Source organism: Barbus barbus (assembly GCF_936440315.1).
Source record: "Barbus barbus genome assembly, chromosome: 5".
In the NCBI taxonomy this organism is placed as follows: Eukaryota; Metazoa; Chordata; class Actinopteri; order Cypriniformes; family Cyprinidae; genus Barbus; species Barbus barbus.
In genome coordinates this window covers 9,187,887-9,202,362 of record NC_136733.1, presented here as the reverse complement: position 1 = coordinate 9,202,362, position 14,476 = coordinate 9,187,887, and the positions used below count along the sequence as shown (strand labels likewise).

At 37.8% G+C, this 14,476-nt stretch overlaps 1 protein-coding gene across 1 annotated transcript in view; it reads right to left on the bottom strand.

Annotated features, from left to right (window-relative positions):
• Positions 1-14,476, bottom strand: part of LOC306869597 (kinesin-like protein KIF1C) — a 68,245-nt gene that overhangs the window by 27,462 nt on the left and 26,307 nt on the right. The window contains exon 2 of the mRNA XM_079416389.1: positions 4,613-4,746. Within this exon, the coding sequence (XP_079272515.1) occupies positions 4,613-4,718 (106 nt within the window). The 5' untranslated portion in view covers positions 4,719-4,746. The remainder of the gene's footprint in view (positions 1-4,612; positions 4,747-14,476) is intronic.

Sequence of the window (14,476 nt, the reverse complement as noted above, 5' to 3'; positions counted from 1 at the left end):
CCACAGGATATGGTTCCAGTAATCCATGTCATTAGTCTGCTTGTCTTCAGCAAACTGTTTGCGGGCTTTCTTGTGCATCATCTTTAGAAGAGGCTTCCTTCTGGGACGACAGCCATGCAGACCAACTTGATGCAGTATTTGGCATATGGTCTGAGCACTGACAGGCTGACCACCCACCCCTTCAACCTCTGCAGCAATGCTGGCAGCACTCATACGTCTATTTCCCAAACACAACCTCTGGATATGACGCTGAGCACGTGCACTCAACTTCTTTGGTCGACCATGGCGAGGCCTGTTCTGAGTGGAACCTGTCCTGTTAAACCGCTGTATGGTCTTGGCCACCGTGCTGCAGCTCAGTTTCAGGGTCTTGGCAATCTTGTTATAGCATACGCCGTCTTTATGTAGAGAAACAATTCTTTTTTTCAGATCCTCAGAGTTCTTTGCCATGAGGTGCCATGTTGAACTTCCAGTGACCGGTATGAGAGAGTGAGAGCGATAACACCAAATTTAACACACCTGCTCCCCATTCACACCTGAGACCTTGCAACACTAACGAGTCACATGACACCGGGGAGAGAAAATGGCTAACAGGGCCCAATTTGGACATTTTCAGTTAGGGGTGTACTCACTTTTGTGGCCAGCGGTTTAGACATTAATGGCTGTGTGTTGAGTTATTTTGAGGGGACAGCAAATTTACACTGTTATACAAGCTTTACACTCACTAATTTACATTGTAACAAAGTGTTATTTCTTCAGTGTTGTCACATGAAAAGATATAATAAAATATTTACAAAAATGTGAGGGGTGTACTCCCTTCTGTGAGATACTGTACACAATTGTCTATATTATATAATTGTGTTTTTGCTGTTTTTATACATTGCCTTTTTGTATATTATTTTTTTATTATCTGTGACCTGTTGATGTCATTCTGTTGCACTGTGGAGCTTGTCACTATAAATTCCTTGTATGTGTAAACATACCTGGCCAATAAAGCTCATTCTCATTTGCTCTCATATATATTAAGGGTGGCACAGTACACGTATTCGTACCGAACAGTCACGGTACGGGCATCTCAGTTCGGTGCATGAGGCCTTACCACAAATACAGGCAATTCACCCTCAATCCAGAAGGGGGCGCCCGCAGCAATGCAACACTGTTTGATAGCTGCCAGCAGAAGAACAGCGAATGCCGTGAGAAAACAAAGCCCACTAAACAGTGACCATGTGCTGATTCTGAACGTGTCTCTCACATAGACTAACAAAGGAGTATACTTTAAAGGCTTGTGCACTCAACTATTTGCGAAATGGAGCTTTGTGCTCGTGTATCCTACCTCTCTCATTCGGCACAAATCCAAATATTCCATAATATTTCCATATTTGCAATGTAACGTATCTGAATGCTAAACTATTATTTATGTCAATTATAGGCTTTGTACTTCAGTTGCGTTCCAACGGTGACACAGAGGCAGGAGCGATGACGTTTGCATTTTATTTTGATAAAGTACCAACTTTATCAATGCTGGAACTGATGTGTTTTGTGTGTGTGTATGTGTGTGTGTGTGTGTGTGAGAGACGATCACTTCAACTGTTTCCTTATACCAGCAGAATCAACTTTAAACACTTATCTTAATAATGCATCACTGTATAAAGGTCTGCTATTATTTGTGTACACTCACAATGAAAACAAAACCATTTGAGTTTCCTTTCTGTGAACAAATTAAGCCTGTCACAAAAATGAACTGAAACTCAGCATATATAGGCTGTTACGTGTCACACTGTTTTTTCCCCTTGTTTCTCTGTTAACTAAATCAAATATATTTCAAGAATTTATTCCTTGTATGTATAGATGTACAGCAGATTATATATTTATATTTATACTATTTATAATGATAATAACTGTGAAAATTATTCACAGACTGGAAAAAGGGTCAACCACAAAAGTAATTTGCTTCAACCTTTCCTTTCCAGCCTGTCTCTATCACACATATACATGCCATAGCGTCACACGCAGCTGTGGTTCAAAACACCACTGAAATTCTTGAGAACCAAAATCACGATATTTTGAAAGCACTGCATGTTCTGATTAGCTGTGATTTTGCTTTAGTTTTAGTAAGAACGGATATATAACTTAATGTTAAAAAATTCAACCATTTTTAAACCGTTTTGCTCTCTTTAAAATTCACTTTGGTGTAATTAATTTTAGATGGGTATAAAAGTGAAACTCCAGTGAGTAGGGTCATTAAAAGGAAGCAAAAGAGTGGAGAAGACCCCAGCAGAATAAAGCACTTCTGGGTAACAATGAGCACTGCTACCTTGAGCTCAAACAGCTCAGTGTGTGTGTTGGAAGGGGGTCAAAGCAAACAGACTGCCAGCCCGGCAGATTCTTTAGATGTAGAGTGCGAGAAAGAAAGAAAGAAAGAGAGAGAGAGAGAGAGAGAGGGGTGAGGCAAACAGTGGCGGCGCTGCAGTTTGCAGTTGAAGAGAGTGGGGTGGAAACACTTCGTAGAGGAAGATGGGAATGTGAAATCTGGCAGCCAGTACTGCAAACAACAGGATTTTACAGTGGTTTAGGACTGTGGTTCCAAACTCTCAGAAATTCCCCCTGTTTTAACGTGTGGGTGGAGACAAGTATTTTTGTAAACTACTATGGAAAAGTTCATGAGGAGTAACTACTAAAAGTGTGGAAAGAGTTTTAACAGGGTCATATCATGAGAACTTGATTTCTCCAGGATCTTTAGATATTTGTAGTTGATTGTACTAATTAAATCAAGCTCGACTGGCATGCAATAGACAGTGAAATAGATTTAAATATTGTAAAAGGTGTTAAAAAGTGCTAAAAATACTACTTTTTGTCCTGCACAATGAGTTTGTCTTATTACCGTCAAATCGAAGGTACAGGGTCCCAAGTTTCAACAGTGAGGCTGAAGCATTAGGCTATCCTTGAGTTGAATAAGACACTCAATCAAAAATCATGAGTATAAGAGGTGAATGTGCTGTAAAGTGTAGGGTGTAGTATATGTAATGAAGGATGTCTTAGCTTCAAACGTATAGTATATGTAATGTAGGATGTAATGTCATACTTATGTAAGTGTAATGTGTAATGTCTTTGTACTGTGTAGATTAAATGTATTTGTTGGTGTTGAATGTTGTAAATTTCAGACTTGTCTGACAAGTATCATCATCATCATCTTTTTTTAAGAGATGAAAAAATTATCAAATTAATATTTCATCATGTAATATGTAATAACATTTGGCTGCAAAATCATTTATAAAATACTTAGTTATCAACAAGTAGCTTTTGGTTAAGTACAGGATTTGACAGTATGAGCTTTTCACTTGCATTTGCAATTTATTTATAATATGTATTTAATGTATATAGAATTATTGTAATTGTACTTAGAAGCACAACTGTGAAATTCAAGGTAATTAATAATATTAAATATCTTTCTTAAATGGAAAAGAAGCATCTTGATAATTTTAAAAGGTCTTAAATTTGGGGATGAAAAAACAGGAATCACGATATGGTCTGATGTGATTATTATTATTAACTTCAAAAGTAGAAACAGCACTTTTACAGGCTTGTGCTTTCAGAGCAGACTGCAATCAATAATATCATGCATTTATGCTAATAAACTGCTTTTAATTTACTTATGACAATATTTACTTTATGATGTTTGCATTGTAATGTTGTAAATGGTTGTCAGAGTCCATAATTTATCTCCCTCACCTTTTTGAATGAGGAGCCTGCAACAGTAAAGCATAGATATTTCAAAATTAGAGTCCCAGTGTATTTCAGGTTGGTTTATTAATAAATGCATACAAAATTAACTGTCTCTGGTATTTTAATTTACCATAAACCTTGGTAGCATCTGTCTGGGCTGTCCTGTCACAGGAAGGAAAGACTAGGAAATCATTATTGAATGTGTATTATTTGGTCTAGAGATTTTACTATATTTATACTATATTTAAAACGCATAGGCCTACTTTAAACTCTCTGTGTGTGTGTTTGTGTACATACACAATTTAAAATAGGCCTATAAATATTTACATAATTATTATATACAGTTTGAAACTTAAATTTACATATCATCAAACATGCAAATCATATTGCTTGTAAATGTCTCCTGGTATCCCTTTACTAAAATACATTATTTGATACATTTCCACCCCACCCCTATTTTTTTCTTAATCTGCTCCTAAATTTTTTAACGTAGGGACACATGTGCCAAGCTCTGTGGAAAGGGTAGGTAATAGGAATTCTGTGAATAATGACTGTACAAATCATGTGGAAGTATGCTGATCATTTGGCAGATTTGTGGCAACAAATTGTGTGCAGGTCTACTTATGGAGCAAAATGTTCATTTCAAAACAGGCTGATGCATGTTTACTTTAGAGTTACAAAACTCTGTATAACTGACTCCAAAATGCAACCACCTCCATAGACTACAGAGAAATGTCTGGAATTCATGTGTTCACATAAAAAGGAATGTTCTTTCTGAAAACAAAGATAAGGCAGTGTATCTACGCACAGCACAGACAGAAAAATTAAGATATAAATGAAAACAAGATAAAACAAAACTGTGTGCGTGTTTGTTTGTTTGTATTCCACTCACATGTGCTCTTGTCCTGCATCTGGATCACACACTTGGCTCCTCGGTTTAGCTCTCGGCTGTTGAAAGGCCGCACACGCACCGCCACCTTCACAGAGGAAGACGACATGATGACTACCGGTCAACCTACTCAGCACCTGAAAGACAAGTGAAACAATGTCCAAAATTCACAAAATTGGTATTTCAACATTATTCATGAACCACTCATTTCATGCTGAAAAATAGCACTCTCTATTCATCAACACTTTAATCCATTTCTCAAAATGAAAAATGAAAAAATATACCAGGTATGAAAACAGAAATGATGGTTTACACAAACATTTCTGCATTATGACCAAAGGGTTAAAGCTTTGCTGGTTGGCATGATCAGCTCATGCTGTTAGATGCTGTAACTATCTGGCATTTATTTCCACCAAAGGCCATTCAAATGTAGCCAAGTATTCAGACTAAATACATAAGTCAATCTAAAAGTTTGAAATGTTTTTGTTTTGGAAAAAAAGGATAGTCACTACCAGTGAAAGCTTGGCAGTGTATGAACTCTTCTCAAGTCTTTTTCATTGACTGCTGAATAGTCACACAAAGGCGTAACAAATTTATACAGCTTTACTTTTATACAGTATAAAATGTTGCTCACTATAAGAGTTTTGTTACCGTTAACTAACACTAAAACTATTAAAAGCCATTTTAGTTACTGAAATAAAGATGGAACAGTTACAACTAACTCAAATAAAATGTTTGTTAAAGGGTTAGTTCACCCAAAAATGAAAATTCTGTCATTAATTACTCACCCTCATGTCGTTCCAAACACCTAAGGACCTTCGTTCATCTTTGGTACACAAATTTAGATATTTTGATCAAATCTTAGAGCGTAATTAGCGTCGTTTACGTTCAGTAGACACCGTGCCCATGCTGAACGTAAACGACGCTGATTACGTTCTGGGGTACTCTCCAAAATGGCAGAAGACGGTAACTTGGGGAGAAGAATTGTTGAATAAATTATGTTATTATTGTTTTCTTTGCACACAAAAAAGTATTCTCGTAGCTTAATAAAATTACGGTTGAACCCTTGATTTCACATGGACTATTTTACCGATGTCCTTGTCACGTTTCTGGACCGGAGAACATTGCAGGTGTATTGCTGTCTATGGAGGGTCAGAGTCAGAGAGCTCTCAGATTTTATCAAAAATATCTTAATTTGGCTTCTGAAGATGAACAACGGTCCTATGGGTTTGGGACGACATGAGGGTGAGTAATTAATGACAGAATTTAATTTTTTTCACTAAAACTGGAAAAAAGCATTTACTAATGATAATGATTAAAAATAAAAAATAAAATGAGAACTGAATATTTTAAAATACAGCTAATTTACAATATTAACAAATACTATAATAGCATATAATAATTGAAAAATAAATAAATAAATAAGTTGTTCAGTTTATTACATAGTCACCTGATCATGATTTTTTGATCTGATATGCCAATATGTGAGTGGAATTAAAAGAGCATACTTATTGCGATTATTGCAAATATTAAAGTATAAGAAAGGTCTATTTTGATCATCATCACAGAATGCAAACCCTCTGCATTCTCACATTATTTCCCTATTCCCCTGCACTACATGCGTCATCAGTGGTTCCCGACCAGTTGACACCAAGGTGTCTTGTGCGTGCAGATGAGAGTCTGGCCAGCAGCCAATGAGCCGTGTAAACTTGTCAGCTCAAGAGAAATCTCAAAGACGCACACGATGGGAACTACCTCAGGACATTATTACCCCTGTAACTACAACAAAAACATGGAACACCCACTGTTAAAAGGATGATAATTACTGCTGTGTGGCATTACAACAGCTACAACAAAACGCATGAAACAAGCAAACAACTGATGAAAACAATGCTTATTCTGGCAATTCCACCACATAAAGAGAATTCACACATGCTACTGATATTGTACCAATACATCAGACTAGTCAATATACTAGGGGTCGACCGATATGCGTTTTTCAGGGCCGATGCCGATTATTACAGACCAAGTAGACCGATAACCGATATATTGAACCGATATGTCTGGTGTAAAAATGAATGTCAAAATTAAGAATAACAAGGGCTCTGACAAAAATGGCCTTCCCTAGTGTTGGTTGCACTTCTTACTCTTGTCTTCCCCATGCATCCATCTACAATAAGGGTAATATATAAAGAGAGAGTTAAAAGTGGGGCCACTGTATGCTTCATGATTAAGCCTATGAATACTAAATACTAAAGCTAAACAGCTTGGGGAAATGTAAGTATTTGGCTTCAATAATTTACATGTTAGAAATGTATGTGTAATAGCATAACCTCTCATAATTCTTCATTAATTATTTTCGGTTGACTAAATCATAACCTACAAGAGGGGACTATTCAATTCATCATCTAATGCACATCAATTGATTAATTTAAAAAGCGCAATGTATATAATAAGTGTAAATAATTTAATTGTCTTCATAGCTCCATTGTAGAAGTTGCGAAGAAGACCGCAACTATTTTAATGAAACTATAACACTAATAGCCTGTTATAGGCTCACTTGGTTCAATAGCCTATTGAAATGTCCCAATTTCCGTCATCATAATCTTGGCCTATGTGACAGTATCTTAATCTTGGCCTATGTGACAGTAATTTCCATTAGTTTTAATTTACAGTGCAGTGCAAATGAAGGCATAAAACATTAATTTCATTTATCTTTTAATCAAATGAGAGTTAAACTCAAATTTAGCAAACAAATGGGTTTACTATTAAAATTAAAACATGGAAGAAATAGTGTATTGTGTGATTGTTCTTTTAAACAAAAGTTGTAATAATTGTAGTAGTATTAGTAAATAAACCTAACTTTTATTTTGACGGGTTGCCATGAGGACCTCTTAAGTTTCTGTAGCCTATTTATGATATGACGATCGTTTTACTCAAACGAAACAGTCAAATGCTCATGAAGTAACTCTCAGAGCAGTTCTGGGGATGATGTTCATATATTTATGTCCTCATTTAGTGACATGGCAGATGCGGAAAACACCGTGTGTGTGTGTGCGTGTCAAAACCTGTGCCATTCACATATACAGAGACACGCCGAACATGCAGAATTCATATTTAAATAGTCTTTTTGCAGCTTAATGTTTACAGATAGTCCATACTGTGAGTCGATTTAAGTGTATTGACCTACTTTTGATTAATTCATCCAAACTTTGACTAATTCCGTGACGCCACGTTATACAGTAAATGCTATTTATATGACTGGATTCCACGATTCCCCCTGCGTTTCCCCCATCTCGGAAACCATAAATAGATAATATTGAGGTTTTTACAACTTCAGTGTAGTGGATTGTAATTTATTGCAACTTGAGCAACATCTGCTGCTGCCTTTGAGAGATAACTGATGCGTTATGAAGCAGCACCAGTTAGCAAGCGCTTTTGGTGTGAGAGTGCCTTTAGTCTTCCACGTTGATTGGTCGGACTCCTGACTCTCAACAAATCAGATGCGCGGTGGGAGGAGACTGCTCTAGGCCACAGAGTGGTGAGTTCCGACAGGCTGCATCAGAGCCAAATAGCGCGTTTCAAAATTAAATAATTTTATCGACACCTCGGTTTTGAAAATGATCGATACCGATTATCATAAAAAATGCTTAATATCGGTGCCAATAATCGGCCAGGCTGATAATCGGTCGACCCCTACAACATACTGCCAACCAGTGAAAATTAGGAATTACCAGAGACCTGCCTCTTTTATACCACCTACAGACAGACTAATTAATACAGCTGAACTCACTGTATAAAAAAACAAAACACAAAAAACTCATTTATACAGCACTTTATATAATAATACCAATTATTCCAAAGCAGCTTCACATTAATAAACAGGAAAATAGCAGATGTTGCAAAGTCCATCAATTATGAAACGACTTTATAAACAGCTCTACAGAGGACAGTAGTGTCACTATTCACATGTCTAGTTGAGTCTCCCTTATTGATTCTGCTATTTTTCTATTTATCTCTGTGAACACAATCGGTGTTATATAAAGCGCTATGGAAAGGTGACTTCACTTTCCAAAACCTTTATCCTCTCTGGTAGAATAAGCTGCCAACCTCCACCCGAACTGCAGAGAATTTCAAATCTTCCAAGAAGCAGCTAAAGACACACCTCCTCCACAAGCACTTAACCACCCCACACCCTTAAACCAATGTACTTCTTATAAAAAAGAACAATTTTACTCTCCGTATTGCTCTTCTTCTCACTTCCTAATTTAGTTGTCCAATAAAAATAAACCTGCCATTGTGTATTACAAATTTTGTTGTCTCTTTGCCAAATTGGTTTTACTCCTCATTTGTAAGTCGCTTTGGATAAAAGTGTCTGCTGCTTTATGGACAAAACAAAAGTATTGGGATATTACACCAACAGTTTAATGACATTGCGAAATACATAGATATTAATATGGAGTTGGTCCCCCATTTGCAAATAATAGCAGAAACAGAGTGTTTCTGTGGGAATTTTTGCTTACTTATCCTCTAGAGTATTTGTGAGGTCAGGCACTGATGTTGGATGAGAAGGCCTGGCTCGCAATCTCCGCTCCAGTTCATCCCAAAGGTGTTCAATGGTGTTGGGGGTCAACCGATAGGGTTAAGTCATTATGTACATTATATTTGTCCCAAATCATGGTTAATGTAATTTAATGGAAAATTATGTGAACAGCGCTCTGTGACACGGCAGGATTTTCTGTCGGCTGTTTAATCCGCATCTGAATTCTGCCGCGCTGTGTAGCACACAGCCTCACGTGTCAAAGCAAACAACACAATATGTCAGTGATTTCCATCTCAGGCTGCTGTCGCACTGTTTAATGACAGCCGACCCTTCTCAGCTGCTCCAGCAACGATCGCAACCCAGAGAATTATCGGCATGGATTTTTGCTGATAGCTGATACATCAAAACGGATACATCGGTTGACCTCTTATGGACCTTGCTTTGTGCACTGGGGCATAGTCATGCTGGAACAGAACATGGCCTTCCCTACACTGTTCCCACAAAGTTGAAAGCATAGCATTGTCCAAAATGTCTTGCCTTGCTGAAGCAATATGATTTCTCTCCACTGGAAGTAAGAGGCCTAGACCGACCCGTGAAGAACATCTCATACCATTATCCCTCCTCAACCTGTCCCTCCACAAAACAGGGTTCCACTACTCCAGAGTCCAGTGCTTAGGGTGCTTTCCTCCACTCCATCCAATGCTTGGCATTGTACTAGCTGATGCCAGGCTTGCATGCAGCTGCTCGGCCATGGAAACCCATTCCATGGAGCTCCAGCCACGCAGAGAGCTGACGAATTTTACGCACCATAAGGATTTGAACTTGGTGCAAAATACAAAGTGAGTGTTTCATTTTATATACTGCTGGTAATGGATCTGAATGTCACACCTGAATTTAATTATTAAGAGGTGTGTCCCAATACTTTTGGTCATATAGTGCAGGTGTAAAAGCACTTCAGGTTTTGGAACAGAACAATTACAGGTACATCTCCAAAAAATAGAATATCGTGAAAAAGTTCATTTTTTTCTTTCAAGTTATTTCAAAAAGTGAAACTTTCATATATTTTAGATTCATTACATGTAAAGTAAAACATTTCAAAAGTTTTGTTTAAATTTGGATGATTAGAGCTTACAGCTCATGAAAGTCAAAAATCAGTATCTCAAAATATTTGAATATTTACATTTGAGTTTATTAATGACCATCCCTACAGTATAAATTCCGGGTATCTCTTGTTCTTTGAAACCACAATAATGGAGAAGACTGCTGACTTGGCAATGATCCAGAAGACGAACACTGATGCCTTCCACAAAGAGGGTAAATCACAGAGGGTCATTACTGAAAGGTGTGGCTGTTTACAGAGTGCTGTATCAAAGCATATTAAATGCTAAGTTGACTGGAAGGAAGAATTTGGGTAGGAAAAGGTGCACAAGCAACAGGGATGACTGCAAGCTTGAGAATACTGTCAAGCAAAGCAGATTCAAACACTTGGAAGAGCTTCACAAGGAGTGGACTGAAGCTGGAGTCAGTGCATCAAGAGTCAGACATCTTCAGGAAAAGGGCTACCAAGCCACTTCTGAACCAGAGACAATGTCAGAAGTGTCTTACCTGGGCTGTGGAGAAAAAAACTGGACTGTTGCTCAGTGGTCCAAAGTCCTCTTTTCAGATGAAATTAAATTTTGCATTTCATTTGGAAATCAAGGTCCCAGAGTCTGGCGGAAGAGTGGAGAGGCACAGAATCCATGTTGCTTGAAGTCCAGTGTGAAGTTTCTACAGTCTGAGATGATTTGGGCTGGCATGTCATCTGCTGGTGTTGGTCCACTGTGTTTTCTGAAGTCCACAGTCAATGCAGCCATCCACCAGGAAATTTTAGAGCACTTCATGCTTCCTTCTGCTGACAAGCTTTATGGAGATGCTGATTTCATTTTCCAGCAGGACTTGGCACCTGCCCACACTGCCAAAGGTACCAAAAGCTGGTTCAATGACCACGGTGTTACTGTGCTTGATTGGCCAGCAAACTCTCCTGACCTGAACCCCATAGAGAATCTATGGGGTATTGTCAAGAGGAAGAGGAGAGACACCAGACCCAACAATGCAGATGACCTGAAGGCCGCTATCAAAGCAGCCTGGGCTTCCATTACACCTGAGCAGTGCCACAGGCTGATTGCCTCCGTGCCACGCTGCATTGATGCAGTAATTCATGCAAAAGGAGGCCAAACCAAGTATTGAGTGCATAGAAAAAACATACTTTTCAGAAACCTGACATTTCTGCTTAAAATATAATTTTTTATTGATCTTATGTAATATTCAAATTTTCTGAGACACTGATTTTTGAGTTTTCATTATCTGTAAGCCATAATCATCAAAATTTCAAGAAATAAAGGCTTGAAATATTTCACTCTGTGTGTAATGAATCTATATAATATATGGGTTTCACTTTCTGAAATGAGTGACAAAAAATATTGACCTTTTTCACGATATTCTAATTTTTTGAGATGTACCTGTATATTAAAAATCAGACCGCATTACAATAATATACAAATGTTACTATTGTTAATATACTGTACTGTGCACCCCTCCAACACGACCCACAATTGTTCTCTGTTGGGTGTGTATAACGCCACATGCATGTTAGCCATTGTAAACACATTCCAGTGTATTTCAGGCATCAGCAGCTTGGTATGAAGGGACAGTATGGGCTAGTCAGCAATACACCCTGAGGGGTTTTGTGTGTGTGTGTATCTCCAGTTGTATGTACAAGTTTGAATACATATTTGTTGATACTGTACTCTAGGTGAAAAGACGTTTACACAAAACAAAAAGAACGGAGGAAAACAAGGAAAATTAGTATTTGAACCATGTAGAGACTGTGATTTCTGGATATCGTTCCGAACACATATCCAGCACTCAAAGATTTGCATTACAATCAGGTTACAGGAACAGAGCTACACCCTTTAGCTCAGACAACACAAACACACACACTGCCACTTTGACACAGCCCGCATTACACTCATAGTCTACATTACACACATATTACTGGCTTATGCAACCGCAGCAGGTGACTGGGCGTCTCTGTCAGCCAAGCAGTCCATCTAAAGTTTCACACCCCTGACTCATACGCTGAAATGAGATTACATACGGCAGATTGTGCCATACTTTTATTAGTCTGTTTACATGTGTGTATTAAGATATTAAGTATCCAGTGTTGAACCTAGTATTATCAATATTGGTATCCCTCTCTCTAAACAAATATGCATTTGGGCTAATGACATAAATTCTTCTATATATTAAAAAACAAACAAATGAAGTAATCTAGTTCAAAACAAAATGCCAAGTTTTAACTTAAACTAATTAATTCTAATTAGGTTCTAATAACCTAACTTAATTCATGTTAGTAATTCATGTTTTTGTAATTTTAATGAATGATGCCCATTGTTATTGCATCACATTATTTTAATGTTGGGGACCACTTTTTTTAAAATAAATATTACCAAGCAGTTTTGTTAAATTTAAGAAATAGCCTAACAGATTACGACAAACTACTTTAAACTTTAATTTCTTTAATGAGGATTTTTTTCCTAATTATGATATGAGGACAGTTGTATGAAATTTTAATAAAATTATTTACATACTGCAGACCTGCACCTGTTATTTGCATGATGAAATTTATTACATAAAGTTTCTAATAACATTAAGGGATTTTCATGAGACAAAGAAAGCCTTACTGTGCGTTCACACCGCCGGTGGCGAGAGCGTCAAAGCGGCCGGAAGTCATTCATTTTCAATGAGAGCCGGCGGCGAGCTCCGGCGAGAGCGGCGCGGCGAGTCTTGGGCGGTGAGAGCGTCGAGGAGAGTTGAAATCAGGTCAACTTTATGGTAATGAGCTATGACGCGGTTGGGCGGCAACCAATCGGAATGTAGAAGTCCTCCGCTTGAGAGGGTTCCAGAGAACGCAGTTCTGTAAACTTTGGTTCCGACCACATTAGTTCCCATGCAAAATGGAAGAGAGATTAGTTATTGCTGTGGCGGGTTTCCCGATAATATTTGACGTGTCCCTGTTTGTGTACAGGGAGATAAATAAATAAAAATTATAGGGTACATTTTCCCGCTACAACGTTTGTTTTTCAGCGGGAATGCAATTTATTTGCTCAAAACGATTTGACCAATTACATTAAGGCTACACTTCAATCTGGACAGTTTGTAATGTAGGCTGCACACAAATTAATGTTAATTAAAGACCAAGGCTAGTAAATGTCTCCTATAATGTTGAAATTAGACTAGCACTTAACCATGAACACAAATCCACACCACACAAATGGCTTTTCATTGGCTCAACCTGCTTGTTTCTTTTGCGGCTCCTTTAAATACAAGACGAGCATACGATCTACGTCAGAGCGTCAGCGCGTCCACGAATCTTTTCTACAGCGTCTCAGTCAGGGCGGCCAGGGCGAATTTTGACGCTCTCGCCGCCGGCGGTGTGAACGCACAGTTATTGGTTTGGTCATCTGAAGTGAAGTGACCTGCTTTAATATTGTCAGTAAAGTATTTTGTAATGAAAGCAGCAAAAATTAGACCCAGGACCACAAAACCAGTCATAAGTAGCATGGGTATATTTGTAGCAATAGCTAGCAATACATTGTATGGGTCAAAATTAGCGATTTTTATTTTTTGCCAAAAATCATTAGGATATTATAAGATCATTGGAAATATGTTCCATGAAAATATTTTGTAAATATCCTACCGTAATATATAAAACTTAATTTGACTAGTAAAATGTATTGCTAAGGACATAATTTGGATAAGTTTAAAAGGCGATTTCTCAATATTTAGATTTTTTTGCACCCTCAGACTCCAGATTTTCCAATAGTTGTATCTCAGCCAAATATTGTCCTATCCTAACAAACCACACATCAATGGTGAGCTTATTTAGCGGGGGGGGGGGGGGTTGGTGCAGTGGATAAGACACATGCCTTTGGTGTGAGAGACCCGGGTTCGAATCCACTGTGAGACACCAATGTGTCCCTGAGCAAGACACTTAACCCCTAGTTGCTCCAGAGGCGTGCGACCTCTGACATGTATAGCAATTGTAAGTCGCTTTGGATAAAAGCGTCAGCTAAATTAATAAATGTAAATTTAAGTGTAGCTTGATAACTTTCAGATGATGTATAAATCGCAATTTCACAAAATTTACCCTAATGACTAGTTTTGTGGTCCAGGGTCACAAATGGCCCTGACTGGTGAATGAAGATTGTTGCTTTCAAAAACTCAAATGATTGTTTTGTTTTAAAATCAATAAAATAAAATAAAAAAAACATATATAAAAAACA